At 36.0% G+C, this 25212-nt stretch overlaps 1 protein-coding gene across 1 annotated transcript in view; it reads left to right on the top strand.

Annotated features, from left to right (window-relative positions):
- Positions 1-25212, top strand: part of LOC150079405 (GTP-binding protein 10) — a 140062-nt gene that overhangs the window by 86717 nt on the left and 28133 nt on the right. Inside the window, exons 7-8 of the mRNA XM_090383840.1 lie at positions 7530-7715; positions 20309-20432. Of these exons, the coding sequence (XP_090239966.1) occupies positions 7530-7715; positions 20309-20432 (310 nt within the window). The remainder of the gene's footprint in view (positions 1-7529; positions 7716-20308; positions 20433-25212) is intronic.

Here is a 25212-nt window from a genome sequence, read left to right as displayed (position 1 = left end):
GTTCAGACTGTTTTGAAAAAGAGAACAGAAATTATAGAAGCCAATTCAGAAGAACAGCACCCATGGAAGTATCTATAGAAAAGGCATGCAGCAGAAACATAATGTCTATGAGATAGAGAGTGGAGAGACTCTGTTAGAGATGATTCATTAATTGACTTAACCGCCCACTTTTGAATGGAATCTAGAAGCCTGAGAGAGGTTTTGAGGGCACTGCCCCAGATGTGGGAGCAAAGTTTCATGGTAGGGCAGATTTGTGATTTGTACAGAGTGAACAGCTGCTTGGAAGAAAAGTAACGTTGGGAGCGAAAGAGAAAACTCAGTTTTTTCAGTGCAGAGGAAGCAGTATTTGTAATGTGCTTTTGCGAAGAGAGATTAGAAGTCAGGGTGATCCCCAATAGAGATATATGATCTTGCCTAGAAATCAGAGAGTCATTGCATATAAGCATAGGAGCAGAAGAATACTTTTTGCAAGATATATGACAGGACTGAGTTTCAGAAGGATTGAAATCAACTAAGTTATCTCTGTCCCCACTGGAGAATTACCTGGAGCCAGCATTTAAGGAATTAATTGTGGATATTTGAGAAGTTGAAGCTGTTTTAGCATGATATGTTTTCTCAAACTGGGAGGTGGAATGCAATATGCTATCATCAGCAAAACTATGGATAGGATTTCCAGTCAGTGAAGGAAGGTCATTAACGTACATGAGGAAAAGAGTATGGATGAAATACCAGCATTAGTGGAGAAGTTAGAAGACAGAGAGCTATGTACCATCACTCCCCCCATTGAGTGTTCAGAGAGAAAACTGGATACCCAATTACAAAAATTACTGGTGATTATTGATCAGATGGAAGGTTTCTAGATAGTTTAAGAGTTCGCAGTTAATTGATTTCTCCATTACTTTAGACTTTAGAAAGAGTAGTAGTAATTGCAATGGGATAATAATTAGATGGGAGGGATTTGTCACTCTTTTTAGGAACTGGCTAGATATGAGCAAATTTCCAAGCAGAAGGAAAAACACCTTTGGAATAAAGTGAAAAAAGGTGACAGAACAGATTTTGAGAACAAGTGGAGAAATACCATCAGGACCTTGAGCTTTCTTATCATCAAGGTTGTTCAAAATCCTTCTGACATCCTTTTGACAGAAGACCATGGGAGATGTTGAATGGAGTGTACTGGGAATGGTTGGAGGTGATTTACCAAGATCATTAATATTCAAGTTTGAAGACAAATAGGATGCTTGCAGGTCAGCTTTATCCTTGGCTGAAGTGGCAATAGAACCATTTGGTTTTGATAGAGTTGGGAACAGATGGGCAAAAGTTGTGGCCAATAGCTTTGGCAAGAGACCAGAATGCTCAGTTACCATTTGGACAAAAAGCAAGTTTTCTACTCAGCCTATTCAAAATCTAGTTTAGACTGATTAATAACTGCTTTACAAATGTTGACAGCTATTGTAGTCAGAAAATGAACTTGGAGATTTGGATGTGAGATATGCAACATTCTTCTCTTGAACAGCCTTAGCACATTTATTGGAAAACCATGGTGTTTAAATAAAGGATGAGATTTTAAGGTGGAGTGTGCAATAAAGGATTTCATCCATACAAGAATAATTTCACTGGCATGATCTGAGCAAACGTTAACATCAGAAGCTTTGAAACAGTAATCCAACCAAGGAAAAGAAGAAAAGAAATCTTGCAAATCATCCCATTGTGCATTCTTGTAATGCCAAACAACATGAGGTTGGGAATGGCATGAGAGAAATGCTCTATTGGAGAAGAGACCATCACCAAATCTGTGATCTGAGCTGCCTAGAGGACCATGCAAATTGACCGTGTACTTAGAATGGTTGTTTGTGAGAAAAAGATCAAGTGTGTTGGCTGTATGGTTAGGATTGTCTAATATTCTGGTAGGTAAATGAACTATCTGTGCGAGGTCATTAGTAATTGCAAAAGCCTCAGCATCTCGACCAGCTGGGTCCTTGTGACTAGAAAATGGAAGCCAGATGGAGTTGTGAAAATTAAAATCGCCTAGGAAAATTACCTCACTGTTAGGAAAGTTGGACTGGAGGAAGTCAAATTTCAAAGAGAGGAAGTCAAAGAGTTTTAAGTGATTAGTGGAGTTGGAAGAATGATAGAGGCAACAGATGAATTTGACAGAATATGGTAGAGATTTTAAGCCAGAGAAGATTGAAAGAGGATATTCCAAATTACTGTCTCTAACAGGGAATATCAGAACAGACATATACACAAGTACCACCTTTGAAGCGAAAGGAATCAGACAATTGAGATAAGCAGTGGATGAGTCAGTCAATAACTGAGATTCTGTTTGGCAGACTGTAAGTGAAAATGGACATGATCGAGATTACAACTGAGACCATGTACCGTATTTCCCCATGTATAAGACGCAACTTAATTTTGGGGTCCGAAATTTGAAAAAAAATGTATTACATAAAGTTATTGAACTCAAGTTTTATTCATCATAAAATTCATACAACTCCTCATAACTTGAATTCAGCACTGTACGAAAATCTTTTCTGAGTCATTTCTGGGCAGAACATGGCAAAACGTAACCTAATATACCGGTAACAAGTGCGAAACAATGAGCGCAAAGACAACAAGCGCGAAAAAGCGAGAAATGCAAGTAAAAAAAATCTACAACCACTGTATAAGACGCACCCAGTTTTTTGACCCCCAAAATTTTCGAAAAAAGGTGCGTCTGATACATGGGGCAATACGGTATATTTGTGAAATGAACGAGGAAGTGTTAGGGAGTTTTAGATCTTTTCACTGATAAGTTTGTTCTATTAGTTTTGACAATTCATGGTGTATTCAGTAGTTAGAAATAGTCGGGGGGCGGGGGGGTGGAGACATGCTGTATGAAGTAATGAAATTTTTGGATATGGCATATACATGGTAAGAATATACCCAGCTCTTTGAGATAACATGGCCTTGACATTGTTCCCCCGCATACACACTACTTGAACTCCTTCTAGTCACTATCTGGCAGAGTAGAGGCAGCGAGATTATATACTAGCTGATCTGGAAGCCTCCTAGAGAGTTACCAATAGGTTTCGTCCGGTGTACTAACTAGCGGCTGGCCTGCAAACACCGTTTTAGAGCTGTACACTTGAAATATAAGGAAGATTGGATCTTGCCATGATGTCCATCATAACCTCAAAACATAATCATACTGCATGATGGAAGAGATGGGGGGGGGGTTTATAGGAACTTTTCTCTGGAGACTAAACTTCGAGCCCCCGCTAAGCAAATTGGTGGTATTGCACCATTTGATGAGAGCCATCTACAACCTAGTATTGCCTGGTAATACAGAGGGGTGGCATTCCTCTGTGTGTTGTGGGTGCCACACATTGACCCCTGCTTATGTTGGTTTGCACCTGGGTGATCACCCATAAGTTCAGGACTTGTACATGGGGTTTATACCCAGGGTTACTAATAGTCTCACCCTCGTGAAGGTGCATTTTGAAGGTGCATTATGCTTTTGACTTGAGTGTCACCTGAATATCAGTTCCATCATTGTTTTAGACTCCCAGGTAGCAAGCACAGCTTGGCATCTGAGAGAATGTCTGCGACACCCTCAAAGATTAAAGGGATCAAGGACCTCAAGGACTTTTGATCCTCTCCTTTATGAATTTGGGAATACAGTAAACCCCTTCTATTTGTAGTTTTGCATATTTGCGGTCGCTGATTTAATATAAAATGAAACCTAAAAAAAAAAAAAAAAAAAATGTGAATTTTAAAGTGCCATGAATATTTTCCGCCATAAAAAAACATGGGTATGGCTAAAATTATCTTTCTTGGTCAAAACAGCACTCAGTGGGTGTGGGGAGAGGGGTGACAAAATCGTGAGCGTGGATGTTTCTCGCTAATAGACAGCACAGGAGAGGGAGAGGTTAAGAAGTTAAGAAGCACATAAAGTCTAAGGTAGTGCATCCAGTTGACATGGTGGCTAGTGCAGTATTGAGTCAGTGTGGTGTGATATAAGCACTGGGAAAAGGAAAACGAGATTAGAGTAGGATTATGCTATAAGCCTAATGAATGTGATGCATATACAAAACAGCTATACAGGGAAATAGTGAGCCAGTAAGTCAGAAGTCAGAATGTCTTATAATGGTTGGTTTTTCTCTGTCAGCACTCTTAATCTGGTTATCAGCAGCGATTTCTTCAGGCATTAAGATTCTGCAGGTAAAAGGCCCACTGGGTGGCAGTGTTCATAGTGTAGTGATGTGGAATTTTCCTGAAGACAACTACTGGAAAGGATAAAAGGGATAGGCCTTTGCTTTTGTAAAGGTGACTACAGTGGTCTCAGACAGAATTTAAATTCGATGCAGTGGGACCAACTGATGAGGTTACCAAGTAAATTCGAAATGGGAAGCATTCAGGGAAATAATCATAGAAGCTACTCTAGGCTTTTCATACGAACTAAGAAATATTGTTCAAGGCTTAGACCTAAATGGATGTCAGATGAATTGATGAAATTTGTGGCAGAGAATAAACGTGTGTTGTATGAATTTAAATTATCGGGTGATACAGAAGGCTATGGTAGATATAAAACGGGCTGTAATCAAGAATCGCACAAAGGAGATTAGGCAAGCTAAGGCAAATTACGAGGAGCCTCTATTAAAGAATGCAAAGAACAATAGCAGGAGCAAAGACTTCTGTTCTTATATTAACAATAGAAAGAAGGGGTTGAATCATATTGGACCATTAATTGTTGATAACCCTGCAGAAGTTGCTGACAAACTGAATAGGTATTTTGCATCTACATTCTCACATGAGGAATTCTTTAGGAAAGGGGATGCTGGAAGCTTATCAAATTCTACAAGGGAGCTAAATAATTTTGTGATAACTGAAAGGACAGTGGAAGAGTGATGTATAAATTAGCAGATGATACAAAGATTGGCAGGGCGGTTAATGACAATAATCAAGGTAAGCTGCTTCAACAAGATCTAGAAAAATTAGGCTGATGGGCTGAGAAATAGCAGATGAAGTTTAACGTTGACAAATGCAAAGTACTGCATATTGGTAGCATAGCTCCAGATAAACATAACTGTGTTGTTGTTGTTATTTGGTTTTTAGGAGCATTAGCAACTAAGGCCATATTGCTCCTACATAACTGTGTGTTACTATACTTAGCATAATGGAGAATAAAAAAGACATAGAGGTAATTGTGCAGTTACATGAAGTTTTCTGAGCAGTGCAGACAGGTTGCCAGGATAGCTCATGGGATTTTGTCATGATATACAGGAAGTTTCTAGGAGGGATAAGGAAGTGATTATCCCTTTGTAGAAGGTAATGGTTAGGCCTCATTTTGAGTACTGTATACTGGTCCGGAGAACTCATTTTAGGAAGGATGTAGATCTTCTGAAATGGGTGCACAGAACAGCAGTGAAACTGTTAAAGGGAACAGATGGCCAGGATAGCTCATGGGATTTTGTCATGATATACAGGAAGTTTCTAGGAGGGATAAGGAAGTGATTATCCCTTTGTAGAAGGTCATGGTTAGGCCTCATTTTGAGTACTGTATACTGGTCCGGAGAACTCATTTTAGGAAGGATGTAGATCTTCTGAAATGGGTGCACAGAACAGCAGTGAAACTGTTAAAGGGAACAGATGGGTGGTTTTTACCAAGAAAGCTTCAGTTTTGCATATTTCTGGAGACTAGGCAACTGGGAGGAGATCTAATTGATATGTTTAAGGCTTTGAACAGATTGGATAAGCTGAGTGTTGTGGCAATTTTTTTTTCTCTTTCTGAGACTACTATACATGAGAGGGCATAAATTCAGATTGAGGAAGGATGGTTGCAGGATAGATGTGTGCAGAAGTTTGTTTTCAACCAGTGGGTGTTTGATTGTTGGAACAAACTTCCATTTTTTGTTGTGGAAGTGGGCAGTTTGAATAAATTCATGGAAGAAACTAGACAAATTCTTGGAGGTGGGATGGATGGGTGAGGTGGATAATGTGTTTTTTTTTTTTGGTTGATGTTCTGTAAGCTTGCTTTCTTGCATCCTACAAATATTAATACTAATAAGTGATGCATAATTTGAATATGAGGAGTACAATGTTTACAGAAAGGACTGACTAGGCAGAAGGTGAAGACGGGGGCTATGCTATTAGTTAAGGACATAAAATCTAAGCCAGTGCATCCAGTTAACAACTAGTGCAGTGTTGAGCCTGTTTGGTGTAACAAACAGTGCAAAAACAAAATCAAGAGTAGGAGCGTATTATAGATCAAATGACTGTGATGAGTATAATAAATAGCTATACAGACAGATAGAGTGGATCAGTAAATTAGAATGTCTTATAATGGGGGATTTTCACTTTCCAGATGTTGACTTGGTCATTCACACAGTAGCAGAAATTTCCTGGATTTATTGGATGATTGTTTTCTTCACCTGCATGTTAGAGTGAAATTTGAGGAAGTAATATTCTCAGCAGTGACTGTATCATGCATTAAGAAACTGAAAATAAAAATCATTAGGTGGTAGTGATCACAGTGTATAGATGTCATATTTACTTAAAGACATAACTAATGTGCTTTTGCTTTTGTAGAGGTTGACTACAATGGTCTCAGCCAGGTTTTAAGTTCTATACAGTGAGACCACCTGATGATGTACCAACAGCATATTTAAAATGGGAAACATTCAGAAGATTTTCATATCAACTTAAGAGATACTGTTCAAGGATTAGACCTAAATGAATCTCAGATGAATTGGTGAGACTCATGCCAGAGAAGAAAAATACATAGGGTGCATATAAATTATCAAGTGATACAAAAGCCTACAGTAGATATAATCTAGTCTGTAATAAAGTTATAAACACTTGCATAAGCACTAGAAGGAAAGGTCACATTGGTCTGCTAGATATGAATGGTTTAACTGTTGACAATCTTGCTCAGGCTGCTGACAAACTTAATAGATATTTTGCACTTGTGAAGAATTTTTAAGGATGGGGATACTAAAAGTGTATCATATTCTTGTATCATCTGGAGACATGGCATCTGATAGCATCCTTTCAGCCAGTGGGTAGTTGATTGATTGTTGAAACAAACTTTCATCTTGTGTTGTGGAAATGAATAGTTTGAATAAATTCAAGAACTAGATAAACTGTTATTTTATATATATATTTTTTGACTGGTGCAGTTTAAGCTTTCTTTCTTACATCATTTGCCACTCTTAATATTAATTACTTCATATATATTGACAACAACAAAAAAAACATGTTTTTATATTTGTTATAAAAATTAATTTTTTTCTTATAAATATAATTAGTTCATTGATCTTTCATCGCTTTGTGGACCGTATGTTAAGAAACACTTTTCTGAAATACAGTGATTTTTATATTTATTTATATATTTTTTTAGAAAACAGCAACATAGTAAATTCATTTTGTTTGAGTTGAAGAGAGAAAAATGCACAAATATATACATTAAAATAGAACAACTAAATTTTGTACTGCAGGTTAAATAAAAAAAAAAATCTATTATTTATTTGATACATTTTGTTATATTTCAGATCACCATAGCAGATCTTCCAGGTCTCATAGAAGGTGCACATATTAATATTGGAATGGGTCACAACTTCCTCAAACATCTTGTTAGAACAAAGCTTTTATTGTTCATTGTTGATATCACTGGCTTTCAATTAAACATACATAATCCTTTCAGGAATGCTTTTGAAACAATAATGCTTCTAAACAAGGTATATAGACCTATGCATCTATTTGTATTAAAAAAGGGTATTAAAATGCATAGTTTTAAATGATAATTTGTAGTAAGTTTTGATTGAAGATATATAGATTACGCAATTGTTATTAAAATGTATAACTTTAGAAACTATTCTTATTGTACTCATATCTCTGACTTTTACTGCATTCTTTAAAAATATTGTGGAAGTGTTTTCTGTGCAGTAAGCAGCGAAAGCAGTTTTGAAATAGTTTATCTGCATTTTATGAAAGCACTATACTTTATTGCACACAATACAAGATGATAATTAGCTCTGAGTGGAGAGAGGTAAATGTTGGAAATATGTACATAAAAATTTTATGGTCTGCATGCCATAAAGAAAAATTGAGGTGGTTATGAAGTGCTTTCTTACTTTTAAAAATTAATAACTTTTAAATTAAAAACTATAGATTGTATCAAAAAACTGCTTTTTTCAATTCGGTATGTGCAGGATTAAAAAAAGTTCAAAATTTGACAACCAGAGGAATGTGCCGTGATTAGTTTAGGGTAAATTTTTCATCAATTTTTATTTACGATCAAACTTACCATGTCCACCATTATTTTGTAATAAGCAATCAAGATGGGGCATTGTGTTCCCCACAGTTGACATTCAAAATTTCTTTTAGAATGTTCACTTCCTTCTGAACTGTGTTCTTCAAATCTGAAAGAGTTGAGGGGAACTCTCTGTAAACACAATGTTTCAGATATCTCTGCACCCAAAAGTCTGCAGGAGTTAGGCTGGGTGAATGTGCAAGCAAGAATGTGGATAATGGCAACTGATAATTTGTTCTTCCATGTTCACATTTATTGTTAGTATGAGGTGTAGCACTATCCTGTTTAAAAATTATGATTTTATGTGAATCATGTTCTTTGATCTTTGGGATAATTTTGGATTGCACCAGAGCAAGATGTCAGGTGCATTTCTCAGTGGCTCAAAAAAAAAAAAAAAAAAGAAGACAATTATGTAACCTTTAATGAGTAGAGTAATTCCTCAACATGTTATAAAGGTTTTAGATCCTGTGAAACCTTGTAACTCATCCAGTGGGTGAAATAATGACAGCTTTGTGGTTCTAGTTAATAAAGATATTTGATTTTATAGTGAAACTGGTAGAGACCTTAAGACTTTATATACCATGCTTTAGGGAATATCAGTCACATGAGAGATATGGTGAGCACTAGGTAATCACAACAAATTTTATCGGGCTTGTTGCACCTTTCAATTTTTTTAAGCATTTCTTGTGATGCTGGTGGATAACCACATCTAAGTTCAGGAATTTGGTAGCCTTCTTTGAAATGCCTTAAGTATTTAATATGGTTTTTTTCAAACAAGGAGGCCTTGAGGAATTTTTTTGTCTGTGATATGTTCTAAGTCTGCGATAGCACTATTGCCAATTGCGTAATAAAGGTTAATTAAAAGTGCTTTATCTTTAGGCAACATTTGAAAGTGAACTTGACTGGACTTGGTTACGTAATTTATTGCTACCCTATCAAGCTTTTATCTTGACAACAAAAAATAAAGCCAATGAGCAAAAATTCCCTATTTATAATGAATGTCTGCGTGGGTAGCACAGTGGTATCGTCACCATCCTCCCCACACCGGGTGGAAAAGGCCCGGATTTGAATCCCATTGATGATGCGAGGAACTTTAGTGGGCTTTTTTCACTCCGTGGCTGAGTTAGTCAGTCTCAGGCGTAGACAGCAAGGTTTTTCCTCAGAAACGGATTTTTTCGTCCAGCAAAACAGGCAAATCGACCAGAGAACACACACAATTTACAACCATAATACATATGAGTATAGGTAAGAGATTACTGGTGGCCCTATAATAATTTGAATTTTGAATTTTATTTATAATGAATGCAAAAGCTGATTTTATGTTAATGAATTGAAAGACACTATGCTATTATATCACATGGTAGATTAAGTAATTTATTATTGAATTGAATCACCTCAACGCCAAACACTTATAGCTACATTTTTTCGGATACTCACTGTTTCCCATCTTCAGGAAACAGTGAGTATCTTATAATTTTTCCCATCTTATAATTTAATTAACTCATAAATTAATAAATAATGATAGTTCGCTTATTTTTTATTTATTAATTTATGAGTTAATTAAGTTATAAGAAAAAGTGTAATAATTATCCGACAGTTGTACATATAAAGGACTATAGCATAATTAGAATACACTGTATTGAAAATAATTACAAATATCATTATCAAATTAAAAACTTGTAGGATTATTCCTCGAACAATGTTCTATCCTCCATAGGTGTGAATATGGGAAACAATGAGTTCCTGAACATAGCCATAAATATTTTCAGTGTTCGGCTTTGAGGTGGTTCAATTCCTTTAAAATTGTATCATTTCGATAATAAATTACTGACTCTACCATGTGATATAATACTGTAGTGTATCAATTTATTAACATAATAATGAAGAATTATATAGACCCTTCCAAGTAATTAAAAGCTAATATGTTTATTGGAGTGAATAAATTGTTTAGCTAAAGACATAACTACTGTCAAGGGTAAAAGAAAAGGCTTCTGCTTTCAGGGTGACTACAGAGGTCTAAGACAGTTTTTAAATTATGTGCAGTGAGACCAACTGATGATGTTACCAACAGCAAATTCTAAATGGGAAATATTCAGAGAATTAATCAAAAAAGCAACTAGGCTTTCAAAGAAATACTGTTCAAGGCTTAGACCTAAATGATTGTCAGGTGAACTATAGAGAGAGAGAGAAGAAAAGCACATGGGATGCATATAAATTATCAGGTGATACTGAAGCCTATGGTAGATATAAATTAATCTGTAATCAAGTCACAAAGGATGTTAGGCAAGCTAAGGCAGATTATAAGAAGTCTTTTGCAAAGAATGCAAAGAAAAACAGCAAATACTTCTATATTTATATTAGCAGTAGAAAGAAGAGGTTGAATCACATTGGGCCACTTCATGTATAAGGATTAACTGTTGATGACCCTGCTTAGGTTGTGGACAAATTGAATATTTTGCATCTACATTCACACATTAGGAATTCTTCAGGGAAGGGTATGCCAGAAGTTTATCAAACTCTAATGAGGAGCTAAATGCATTGTGATAACTGAAAAGAAGGTGGAGGAGAAATCGTTGAGGATGGACATATAAAAGGAACCTGGGACAGAAGAAATCTATCCAGTTATATTAAGGGAGGCAGCAGAGGAGGTAAGCAAAAACTTAGCCTTAATTATGAGAGATCCTTGGATTGAAGGGAGGTCCCTATGGACTGGAGACATGTGAATATATCCCCAATTCATAAAGGGGGATCAAAAAGTGACATGATTAATTACAGACTTGTTGGCTTAACATCTGTTCCAGGGGAAATAATGGAATCACTAGTCAAAGAAGTAATGCAGGATCATTTGGACAGGCATGCAGTTATACTACAGTTCACAGTATGGATTTGTCAAGAAGTGGTCTTGTCTAACCAGTCTGATAGGTTACTACAAAGGGTACTAGGAAAGTTTTGCAATATGACGCAACAATGAATCACAGGAAGCTGCTTGTTGCTGCATGTTGAGACATGTTCATACGTGCATAGTAGCCGCCGCGCCAAGTCGATGGGCTCAGTTATTCATTAGTAGTGAGAGTGTAAAGTGCTTGCAATGGCATCGTGGTCACGAAATGAGATAAGGACAGTTTTGCGGTATAATTTCGTGCGTGGTTTAACCATAGACCAGTGCTTAGAAGAAATGACTCTTGCACTAGATGATGATTGTCCACATCGTACAACGATATTCAGGTGGTATAGAGAATTCCAAAGGGGAAATTTCACTCTGGAGGATTCTGAGAGGCCGGGAAGGCCACGAACGTCAGTTACGGAGGAAAACGTTACTGCTGTGAGGAAAATGCTTGACGAAAACAGGCGAGTGGCCTACCAACAGATAGAGGATACTTTGGGCCTAAATGCACCAGCAATTCGTTCGATTCTGCAAGATCATTTGCACGTGAAGAAACTTTGTTCTCTCTGGGTGCCGCATCAACTGCCTGAAGAGCAGATGACACGACGTGTGACTTGGTGCCGGGAGATGTTAAAAAAGTTTGATAAGGGACAATCTCGGTATGTGAACAACATCGTGACAGGTGACGAGACTTGGCTGTACTATTACGATCTGCCGACCAAGGCTCAAAACAAAGTTTGGGTCTTTGATGATGACGACACACCCGTAATTGTCAGAAAATCCCGATCTGTAAAGAAGAAAATGATAGCTGTATTTTTCAAATCGAGTGGAATTGTGGAACGTGTCGTTTTGGACACGCAGAAGACAGTCACAGCTAAGTGGTATACTGAACAATGCCTGCCTAAAGTCATTGGATCTATGAAGAACCTGCGGCCAAAGTCAAGAATGGACACCTGGTACCTCCATCACGGGCGCCTCCGTAGCCAGGTGGGAAGGAGCAGCAGTACGTAGCACACGCTTCTTGATTAGATGCGGGGTTCAAGCCCGTTACCACCAAATACAGAGGGTGCGGAAAGGTCAGGGAATGACCACCGCATATCCCGGAGCAATATGGCCTTAGTTGCTAATGCTCCTAAAAACCAAAAACAAACAAACAAACCTCCATCACGATAATGCTGCAGCTCACCGCGCCAAAGCCTACACCGAATATTTGACCACGACAGGACTGAAACTTCTCGAGCACCCTCCCTACAGTCCAGACCTTGCTCCCTGCGACTTTGCACTGTTCCAGCATGTGAAAATGAAGCTAAAAGGGAGGCGGTTTTCCAGTGATGAGGACCTTCTACGGGCTTGGGACAACGAGTGTGCTTTACTCCCTAGTGAAACTTGGCAGAACTGGTTTAAAGATTGGTTTCGGAGGATGGAGAGGTGTATTGAATGTAGAGGAAATTACTTTGAAAAAATTAAATAAACAAAGCTGTATTGCAAAACTTTCCTAGTACCCTTTGTATAATGCAGTGACCAAATGCAAAAATTAACTTTGACATCATAGTCTTGGATTTCAGGAAGGCTTTTGATACTGTTGCACATAAAAGACTGCTGTAAAAACTGGAGCACTGTGGCATTAAGGGCAGGTTACTGCTGTGGATGAAGGGATGGTTAAGTGGAAAGAGAGTGGTTATTGATGGGTGCTTCTCTTCTTGGACTAACATCATTAGTAGAATTCCCCCAGGGTTCAGTGCTGGGTCCATTCTTGTTCTCAATATTTATCAATGATATTGATGAAGGTATATCAGGCTTAATGTCTATGTTGGCAGATGATACAAAGGTTGATAATATGGTTGATGACAGTCATCAGGGTACTTCAAAAAGATCTAGGAAAATTGGATTGATGTGTTGAGAAATGGCAGTTGAAGTTTAATGTTGACAAATGCAAGGTACTGAACATGGGTAGCAGTAACCCCAGAGTAACTTATCAATTGTGTGGTACTACACTCAGTGTAGTAGAGAAAGGAAAAGACCTAGGAGTAATTGTGCAGTCAGGCATGAAATTCTCTGAGCATTGCAGACATTCTGCCAGGACAGCTCATGGAATTTTGTCATTGATAAAGACAGAAACTTTGCTAGCTGGGATAAGGAGGTAATTATCCCTTTGTATAAGACCATGGCTTGGCCACATCTTGAGTACTGTATACAGGTCTGGAGGCCTCACTTTAGGATGTAGATCTGCTGGAACGGGCAACCAGATGGGTGAAAGGAACAAAAGGCTGCTCTTACCTAGAAAAGCTTCAGTTCCACAATTTGCAGCATCTCGAAACAGGCACCTGCAGAGAAATCTGATTGAGATATTTAAAGCCTTGAATGGATTGAGTAAGCTAAATGTTAATGGTATTCTTCCACTTGCTGAGACTACAGACATGAGGGGGCATAAATTCAAGTTGAGAAAGGATGGTTGCAGGATAGATGTGCAGAAGTTCGCTCTCGGCCAGTAGGTGGTTGATTGTTGCAATAGGCTTCCATCTGTCATTGTGTGAGTGGATGGGTGGAATAAATTCTAGGAAGAACTAGACAAATTCTTGGATGGTACAGATGAGTCAACTATGTGTTTTTTTTTTTTTTTTGGCTGATGCTATATAAGCTTCTACTCTTGAATCATTTGCCATTACTACTACTGCTTGTTAGCCCACTCCATAAATAATGTTCTCACCCCCCATAGGCACGAAGATGGGAAAATGAATTTCTGAAAAAATGTTTTAAGTGTTTGGCAGTGATGTGGTTCAATTCCTTTAAAATTGTATCATTTCAATAATAAATTACTTATTCTAGCTCATGATATAATAGTGTAGTGTCTATCAATTCATTAACATAATAATAGAGAATCATGTAGACCCCCCTCCTCCAAGTAATTAAAAGCTAATTTGTTTATTGGAGTGAATAAATTGTTTAGCACCCCCAGCAGTCAAATTTCAAAATATTTTTTTTGTATTGTTTAAAAAAAAATCCCATGTATACCGATTACATTGCAACTGTGTTTTTCAATACAATATGTAGGTTGTAAGTAATTGTTTTTTGAAGTAGGAAATGGTTTTATAACCACTCTTCATATGACTAAGTACATTTCATTCATTTTGATTTCACAGGCCAATATTAGAGCATATCATTCAATACAAGACAGCCCCAAAGGTACCTTCACTTGATAGCATTATTACTAAGGGTGAGAAATGGGTTCATATGTCATCTCAAAGCAAAAGTAGACTCTGTGACTTCCTTTTCATTCCATGCTAAAAATTTAAAATTGTGGAAATTCTACCAAAAAATTATGGCCACTGTTTCAGATACCACAAAACATCTCTGTTTAGAGTCACACAGTACTGTACTCATAGGTGGTTCCACCAAACAAATGTCCCACAGAACCTCTATCAGGTAATTAGGAACTACCTCACAGACAGAAGTGTCTTACTTCACAAAAGGTTCCAGGAATTGACACTCCCTGTGACAGAGGGCTGCCCACGGGGTTCAGTCCTTGGTCCGTTCTTCTGGACAATTGTCTTGGATGAATTTCTGGCCTTGGATCTGGGCCCAGTGGATAGACTATCCTTTGCAGACGATTTGACTCTCCTTGTAAAAGATAATACAAGAGTGGTAGTAGAGCAAAGATCCAATGATGCCCTCATGCAGCTGCAGAAGTGGGCACAGATGCACATGCTCAGGATATCACCTGAAAAAAAAACTAAATCCATACTTTTGAAAGGAAACCTAAGGAGACCCCCTCAAATTAAAATTAATGGAAAAACCGTAAAAATGGTATCAGAACTAAAATACCTAGGGGTTGTTTTTGACTCAAAATTGACTTTTTATCTCCATTTAGCATACTTGGCAAAAAAAAGTGAGAAACTATGCAGGCATGATTGCCAGGATCAGTCGGGATGACTGGGGGCTCAAAAGAAGGATCCTGGCAATCATATACCGAGCAGTGTTCTTGCGTGTCGTCATCAATGTAGCCAGTGCACTGTTTACCTGCACAGCAATAGTCAGAAACAGGAACAAATTAAAAACAATAGAATAGAAAGAACAATACTTCCCATTATTACTAGGGCATACTGCACTGTGAGCACACTGACATTGCAGGTGCCGGCTGGTGCTCTCCCACTGTACTTGGAAATTGCCAAAAGAGTATTATATTATTGACACAAGAAGGGCATATCTACAGAATTTCAGAGGATAGCCCTATGCACAGCCAACAACAGCAAGGCTGAAAGAAAGAAAATTGCCACAAAACTTCATGTGGCAATTTTCATGTGGAATTATGGCAAAACAATTGGGAGCAGGAAGCTTGAGGAGGTGGCAATGGTCAGTCCAAAGCCACCAAACTGATTTGCCCCTGGACTTATTGCAATTTATATTTTGACAGGTCATGATTCCTTAAAGGCAAAGCTTATTTCCTTGGGGTTGACTGATGATCCAAACTGTACCTGCGGCAAGAGTGAAGACTGGGCACAGAACACAGTTAATAGCAGAAATTGGCGTCCTCCCAAGGGGACAGGAACTCCATTTCATTATGGAAGAGAACACGTACAAAGACTTTGAAAATTTTGCACAGAGTATTCGAAACAACTTCCTATGTCCCCACTATTCCTTCCTAAAATTTTACTTTTTTTTTTTTTTTTTTTTGTACTGGACTTTCCATGCCTGTAGCCTTGGCTACCTCTGGGTTCACACCACCAGTGCTTGACATTCCCTACTGCCCAGCCCACCTCCTCACAGCATTGGATGGTAAACTAGAGTTTGTGTGCAAACACAAGCCCCTAGGCTAAGAGGCCGGATGAACAACACAACCAAGATAACCCTCACTGACACTACATGAACACACACTAACCTACGTGAATCTGGCCTTTACAGAGTATGTATTCATCACACTGCTAGACGTGGATTTGAGGGAAACCCTGGAGCCACATTACAGTTAACACTGTACACTAGTACTGTACTCATTCTGAATAAATATCATGATGCTGATAAAAGATACTATACCTGCTGCAGAAAAATGTGATCTGGTGTCATGTTGATATGTAGCATCTATGTCTATGACAGTTTCTCTGGCATGGTATTGAACTTGAACCATGCAGACATGACAGTGGTTCAAGTAGTGTGGATAGGAGATTTTGGAGTTAATAGCCCAGACCTTTCCTTTTTGGTCACTTAAATATCTGTTAGTGAAGAAATTTATAATTGATAAAGATGTCATACATGTGGTTGATGGCTTGGGTTGTTTAGAATATTGAGATAGCTAAAACTGTAAGGTATTAGCCAGCTATATCATAGTATATATCTCATAGTTTGAGGTATTCTGTAATCAGTTGCCTGTTCTATGCCATATCACAGAAATTATCATATCTCTCAGGAATATTCAAAGTTTCTGAGAAGGGAGGAAAAACTGCAACCTTTCCTGAGACCCAGTAGCAAAACTACAAATTCTCTCCCTCCATGATAAGATTAACAAATAGACCTCTCCTTTAACAATCAGTCAAAACTAGTGATGGCATAATTGAATGATTAATAATCAAGAATATTTTCAATAATTGAAATACACTGGTGCCCCAACATCCAGTGGTAATTCGTTCCACAAAACCCACTGTATGGGTTTTGTGGAATGAAAATATTATAAGTTGAAACCAATAATGCATTGATTTCCTGTAATTCATTCCCCAACAACACATAAAATAGGTATTTCTTACATGTTATACTTCATTTTTACATTAAAAATCAGTGTTTAATAAAGATTATTTAATAATCAGTCACAAAACATCTTAAAATAAAAAACATAAATTTCCAATTACCTTACACTTGAAGTGCAGAGCTGATGAAATCATTGGTGGTGCAGTGGTGGTTGGACTATATCAAGTGTCCAGTGCCTTTTCAGCCCTTTGTCTTTTGCTGCTACTGGCAAAGAAAAAAGCTTTTTTGAAGATGGTATTAACAAAAAGCCTCCATCAGGCTTCAGGATATTACTCCCTTTATGCCTACAATTACTCCCAATGCAAGGATAACCCCAGGTAAGAGTATTCTTCTGCCTTAAAATAAAATATATAATATTCCTTTAAAATTTCCAAAAATAGCTCATACTACCCTTTTCAAAAAAATCCACAAAGTTTATTTTAAATTCATAATGAGATCGCAGATCCTCTACAAGGAAAATTACAATAAATTATTAGCATTTGTCCGATTTTACGAAAATTAGCGGGTCTCGACTACTCAAGTTGTCTGTCCAACTGTCTAATAAAGTTTTGAGACTTTAGGACCCCCACATATTTTTTTACTCTGTCATAAAGCCATTTAGAATGACAAAATAAGGAATTATAACTGTAATATCTAAAAAGAGTTTTTTAAAAAAGACAAAGTCAAAGGACTTTAATGAAAAAGTATTGGTTTTAATATTTAGACATTAAGCCACTGGAATTAACTGCCACCCAGGGAGGCACTTATTTCCACTGTCTGAAAACATGCTGATTAAATCTAAATTCCCAAGGGTCAGTTTTCTCATTTAGTCTTGTATTTCTGTTCCTTGGTTTTTGTGTCATTTTTCAGTGTGAAAATTCATTCTTTGTACTGGTTTGCATATCATAATATTTTAGCTTACATAAAAGAAAGCCTTCTGGTGGCCTTGTAGTATATTTTTACAAGAATGAAATCTGCCTTCTTTATTATTTCAGTAATTATTATCTTCTTTATGTTGTGTTTTATTTATTATTTACTATGAAAAGAATACAAATGCTTTTCTGATTTGTAGCTTACATTTAAAAACAGCTGGTTACTTCCCCATTACAACTCCTACTACTTGTATACATTACTCAATCATTCAAAATCTTTTCTGTTTTCTGCAAGTATTTCTTAAGAATCAAACCCATTAATCTCATGCACATTTAACCATGGTGTGTTTCTAGCACACACCATGTGGAATGGATATAAAGACTCAGGGTGATGGTACCATACCTATAAGGTGTCCAAAATCTTTGAAATAATACATGCAGAGATATAAGTTTGAATTGAAAAATGATGATTACAGACTGTGTGCAGAAATTTGCCTTCAGCCAGGGGTAATTCATTGTTGATTAAACTTCCATGTGTCATTGTGGAAGTGGTTAGTTGTAATAAATTTAAAGAAGGATTGGACAAATTATTATAAGGAATGGACAAATGAAATGGGTATTGTATTGTCTTTTTTTTTTTTTTTTTAATATTGTCCAATAAAAAGCAGTGGAAGTTATAAGAACAAGAATAAGCTACAAGCTTTGTATCATTTTCGTCATGAAATGAGATATTGAAGTTGTGTTGGGAAAGTTGTAGAAAGTGCTATACAGTTTACTTTCTGTGTACAAGTGGTGTCACGACAGTAGCAGAAATTACAAGCGTGGACATTTGAATAGATCAGTATTAACCAGAAGCAGCTAATTTGCTTGTAGTTGCAAAAATACCTTTGTCTACTATGGATTACATTCTACATGAAATTTGTGAGTTAGGAGTGCATAAAACTTGTGATGTAGGAGTGCAACATTGTATGGGCAAACCATTGTTAAACCATTCTGATATAAATGAAGATATGATAAACAAGTTAGTTAGTGTGTGCTATGTGTTACATTTCAGGTGTGTTAGCAAGTAGTAATAATTAATGAGTTATAACAAAATCTGTCATATTGCTCATTCATTCCACCAATCAGCACATGAAAACTCATGTAATAGCCAGTGTGCCATCTGTAAATGCAGTATGTGGATAGCCTAAAAAATAAATAATACTTTCAAAATTTCTATTGATCTGATTTTAATGATATTTGGGAAAGCTCAACATATCATCCTGAAAGAGTCAAATATAAACTTTAATGAAAACTCTGCTGAGAGTTGGGTTATTACATTTGTATGGATGGACAAAGAAATAATAATTGCTGGATTTCTATTGGTCTAATTTAAATTAAATTTGGGATAGCTCTATAAATCCTTTTATAAGAGCCAAATATGAAATTTTATGGAAAAATCCACTCACTGGGAGTTCAGTTATTGCATGCAGATGGATGAACATGGTGAAGACAATAGGTGCTTTACACATATATATTCTAACATGCCTAATTAATAATTATTGTCTTGCCAGCTGTTGCAGAAGCACCGTCTGGCAAGACAGCATTTATTACTTCTGACAGCAACAGATGCCGGCCGGGCTAGCCAGGTGGGTAAAGTGCCTGCCTGGCAACCCAAAGGTCGCGGGTTCGAATCCCACCTCGGGCTTGGATCAAAGTACTGCAAAAACCTTGGGAGGTGCATTATGGCCATAGAAGCCGATGCACCAACAACTACCAAAAAAAAAAAAAAAAAGAACAGCAACAGATAACCAAAGTAACATTCTGTTTCTACTTTGGAAGGTTAGTCACAAGACCGAACATTTTGACAATGAATTTGTGAATATTATCCCAATCAGCAGATATCCTTCCCCTTTCATATATGTTGCAATATCTTTTGAAGTTGCAAACAAATGTTGAATCCTGCATTAGTGTAATTTAAAACCTGATTTCTTGTTTTCTTTGGTTTCCAGCTTCCTTTACCATGTTAAAAATATCCCATTACCATTGTAGTATATAACTTTTTTGTAAAGAATTAACCTCCATTTAAAAAAAAAATTGCCATTGATAGAATTGATTTTCCTGATGTATGGAAAATCCTGGCTTGGAGGATTGCATTTTGTCAGTTGATAACTAAACTCTCATTTGTTGTCAGAAACCAGTTTCCCCTGAAACTATTTAGGGGAACTGGTTTCTCAATTTATGATAATTTATATCAGTGTTATTATACAATACTGATATAAATTATCACAAGTTAGTTAAGACTGCTTAAGACCACAAGTTATTTTTTCTGCCCTCACAGAACCTCAATCTTTGTATAAACTCTTTTGTTGCTTAATTTTTACCCTAATTGTGTATCTTGATTTGATTAGAAAATTTCCTTTAGTACTCTTATTTTTGTTTGTTTATGTCTGTCTCTCTAGCCAGTGTACTGTTTCGGGAAATTAAATTATTGTACTATTTTTATGGTGTAAGAAACTGATTAATTATTATTCTATATATATAAATTTTTTTTTTTTCTCTTATTAAAAGGAGGTGGAATTGTATGAGGAAAGTCTCTTGGCGAAACCTGCTATATTAGCAGTTAACAAGATTGACAAAGATGAAGAAAAACAGTTATTTTTCGACTTGAAGAAACAGTTAAATCAGACTAAAGGTAAAATTTACCAAATTTCTTTACAGGTACCGTCTAATGCTTGCTAATGTTCAAAGTTGGTTACAGTCTCAAAAGTGGATTATCACTACGAGTGTGCAGATGGATGCATGCATGCACTCTTTTCCCCTTGTCTGTATACCTCTGTTACTTATTTACTTTTGAAATGTCTTGTTGCTAATTGTGATATAATTTGCCTACAGAAGGTGTTATTAAAATTACCTAAAAAAAAGTTATTGTGACTGTTTAGGCAATTTTGTCATTACCCTTATCATACTGATGTGAAATACTTTGTTATTGAACTTTTAACAAAGTATAATTTTAAGCTAAATTAGATGTCTATGACTGCATTCTTCTTAGTTGCATGATTTGTCAAATCTTTATAATCTTATCAAATTCAGTCAGAGTAGATGCTAAACTTGTCAAAAATAAGTGATATAGATTAGTAAACAAAGAAAGGTTGACAACCCATATTCTCCATAATTTCAAATAATTTCTAAATTGAATCTGCAAGAAATTTAAATTTTTATATAATTGTTAATTTGATGTGACGGGGGGGGAAGTACATGATCATATCTACGATTTATTTAAAATTACATGATGTTAACACATTCCTTAAATGAAGCAAAATGATCAAGCATTATGATCTTGTTCAGAAACAAGATGGAAGGTTTGTTTTACTCCTTATCACTCCTTGAAGTTCATCTACTGTTCGAAACTCCCTATGGATTAAAGGTTAAGGCAGAAAGCCTGTCAAATACACCTAGAAGTCCAAAGGTTTGCAGGTTTGAAACACCTATGTTGTATAATATTTTTCAATATATTTAAAAAGTATTTTCATTTTTACTTTTGTTTTTAATTTTTTATTTCTATTTATCCATTTTATTTGTTTATAATATTTCCAAAATAATTGCATACCTGCCAACTGTTTTATTTAGTTGGAAGTCTTTTGATAATCAAGTATGTCAGTTAGTTTTCTGTTAATTTTGTGTTATTTTACAGTACACAATTTTTTTTTCATTTTGAAAACTGAATGTGCAAGGCATAATATGTTGTGGGTTGAAATTAACTATATAATATTGGTGTAAATACATCACAGTTTACCCATAAGTTTAACTACATAAGTAGTGTAAAGACATCATTTGATTTTATCTCATTTTGTGGCTACCTTCACAATGAGAGACCAGGTATTGTACTACTTTGAATAAACAATGCTTCTCTATTAATGGAGACTACTGTTATTTATTCTCAGTGGACACCACCACCACCCAGACTGCTGCACTGTTTCGGAGCTTGGCTCACTCATCGGTGGTTGGGCAGGTACCCTGGTAATGCTGACATGGCATCACAGTTGCGAAGTTAATTCCACAATATGAGAGATGCCAAATGGTGTAGGTAATAATAATAATATTTTGAAAACTAAATGAACAAGGCATAATGTGTTATGGGTTGAAATTAACTATATAATATTGGTGTAATACACAGTATGAGATAAAATCAAATGATGCCTTACACTACTTATGTAGTTAAACTTATGGGTAAACTATGGTGTATTTACGCCAATATTATATAGTTAATTTCAACCCATAACATATTATGTCTTGTGCATTTAGTTTTCAAAATATTATTATTACCTACATCATTTGGCATCTCTCATATTGTGGAATTAACTTTGCAACTGTGATGGCATGTTTGCATTACCAGGATACCTGCCCGCCCACCGGTGAGTGAGCCAACAAGCTCTGAGACAGTGCTGTCTGGGTGGTGGTGGTGGTGGTGTGGTGCCCACTGAGAATAAATAACAGTAGTCTCCTCTATTAGAGAAGCATTGTTTATTTGAAGTAGTGCAATACCTGGTATCTCATTGTAAAGGTAGCCACAATATGAAATAAAATCAAATGCCTTTACGCTACTTATGAAGTTAAACTTACGGGTAAACTATGGTGTATTTTCACCAATATTATACAATTTTTTTTTTTTATATATATTTTTAATTATAAACCTTTTTATATGTGATTAACTATGAGGTGTAAGGCCTAAGAGACCCCAAGGATTTTTTTTCAGGAGGAAAGAATTATTAGAAGAAATGTTCAAAACAGTAGTAAAAGTTATTTATTTTACCTTGAAGAACGATTCCTTTTGCCCATTCCTGCTAATAATTGGCCCACTTCTTTAACTTTTATTTGGTCACATTGGTTTATTAGCAATTATTTTTTTGCCAGGTTAAAGGTTACAAGCTGATGTTGGGTAGCTGTTGGAATAATCAATACAAGTGCAACATTACAGACCCAGCTTTCCAAAAATTGGACATTTTTAATATTTATTTTTTTTTTTGTGTGAAACACATTTCTGTTTATATTTCAATGGTATATAACGGTTTCTTTGAGTAGTATTATTGGATGATAATTAGTTCTCCAAATACAATTATATTTAAGTTAAATGTTATTTAACTTAAATATCAATTGCTTGGCAGCTTTGAAGTCTATCAATTCTAAATTTTTCAACCAGCGGACTTTTGACTTGTAAGTTAAAATGTGTTATGGTCTTCCTATTAGAAAGTGTGCTGGCTGGTAAACTAAGTTTGTAGGTTTACCAAATTAATTTCTGTTTCTTTTATATCATTCATTTGGATCAGCATGTAATCACCTTGTGTTCTTATTACCCCCCCCCCCTCTGCTGTATAAACACCTACAGTAAAGTTTTCTATGAAACCATCAGTGTTGTGCTCCTGATAAGATCATCATTCATCAACTTGTGTGACTTTCATGTATCTGTATTCATTTCTTAAAGGTCTTTAATAACTGTGATTGGCAAAGAAGGTGGCCTTTGCTAATTTGTTGACAAGGGTAGATCACTGTTTTGGCTCATATTTTTAGACTTCTGACTAGTAGCAACCAACTTAGGTTAGAGCATTTGTCATTCTGTATGTTTATTTTATTTGGAAATAAATATTTATTGATATTAGTCTTTAATAATTTATTACATTTTTTTATTAATCTTTATATTAATTAAACATTTATGCTTTCTAAATTGGAGGATGGTATTATCCCTGGTGTTGGCTGTAGTGGCACTGCAAGTAGTGGCTATGTTAAAATGTGCTCTCAGTTATATTAAAATTTAGTGGTTTAAGCATAAGAAACTGAAAATACATCTTATCATACAAAAGAAGAGGTACAGAGGATTCATTAGATACATATTTTATATCTGCGTGGTAAATATTTAGGCTCTAAGATTAAAATAACAGTTTAATTGTTAGCGCATTCGAAGAATACAGAAGATTATGCAACAGTTAATGCAATATGAAAGGAGTGTAAATTTGAAATACAGGAACAAATATTTTAAAATGTAAGAAATGTAAGGAAACATTGCATGCTTTATGGTTTGGGAGAAAATTATTTTAAAATATGTTCGACATAATTAATTGTAAATATTGAACATTAATTAGACATTGAAGAAGGAAGAAGAGGGATAATAGTGTCACTTTATGAATAAATTCATTGACTGAAGATATGATAATTACCTGTGCGAATCTAATGAATAATATATATCCATTTATATACGTAGACAGCGTCTGGAAACCAGGCATAAACCAATTGTAATCAGCCTTTTTTACTAAGTGGGGCTCTGCTGTAGTCACCTTTCCTCTTCAAGAGCATCTTGTGGGATGCATGATGACCTTTCCTATGATTAAAGCCGGCCCCTTTCAAAATCGCCCATGTAGTAGGCAATAGCATACCACCACATTATATAATACCATAGAGACTATAACAAAACCGACTCCAAAAACTGCTGCTAAAGGAAGACCTGCAACTAGGTGGAAGGATGGAATTAGTGAACTTTTGGGCGTAACATTTTGTGATGCTGCTCGTATAACACATGATCGATGCAATTGGAGGAATTTGTTGGTAGCCACAACAGCTCCTCAGGGAACTATGTGACTGGAAGAAGAAGAATCATCATCCCTGGGCTATATCATATGCACTGTGCTGAAAATCAAAAACCTTCAAAATAAAATTTTTCTTGATGGTCTTAAACAATCACAGTAAACTTTTCTTAGGTGTGTTTGTTATAGTCATTACTTTTGCAAATAAAACAGGCAACATGTAATGTGTATATGTAAACGTATCTGAACACAGCCGAGAAGAATTTTCGTGATTACCATTTCCTACTGATGTTCGAGACAGAGTATGTGTAACTGTTAAGAAACCTGGAAGACTTAGAAAACTGACTTGTTTCATTTTCCAAACTGGCCAGATAAATTATTTGACACTTGTATCATATGGCAAGAAATTACCCTGATTCCATTTTCTCAATAAAACACATTGCAATTGTTTTCTTCTTTGGAGTGACTTTTTTCTCTTTTTTCTTTTTTTTTTTTTTTGCACTGATTTTAAGGGCAATTGCTGCTACAGTGATTGCAGAACACCTTCCTACAGAAAAGTTTCTTGGTCACAAAATAAAAGAAAGAAAGAACAAATTCTAAAATCCTTTACTATTATACAACAATATACAATATACTGCATCACTGGGAAACTAGGAAATAAATATAAATGGTTGGATTAAAATCATTTAATGACTAATAGAACAAAATAACAAAAAATAAAAGCAATATACATACAAAAGGTTTCAGACGGATGTTGTCCTTCCTCAGTTGTGACAGTTAACCGTTATTATAAAATATAGAACATCATGTGTGATGAGAATCGCGTGCTACACATGCTTGCAAAAATTAGCCGGTTGATCCTGATTCCATTTTCAGGATTCAGGGTCAACCCTGAATCCT

Source organism: Mastigoproctus giganteus, chromosome 10, assembly GCF_048544385.1.
Source record: "Mastigoproctus giganteus isolate SK-2022 chromosome 10, ASM4854438v1, whole genome shotgun sequence".
NCBI lineage: Eukaryota > Metazoa > Arthropoda > Arachnida > Uropygi > Thelyphonidae > Mastigoproctus > Mastigoproctus giganteus.
The sequence above is the reverse complement of the archived record's forward strand: the minus strand, read 5'-3'. Positions and strand labels throughout refer to the sequence as shown.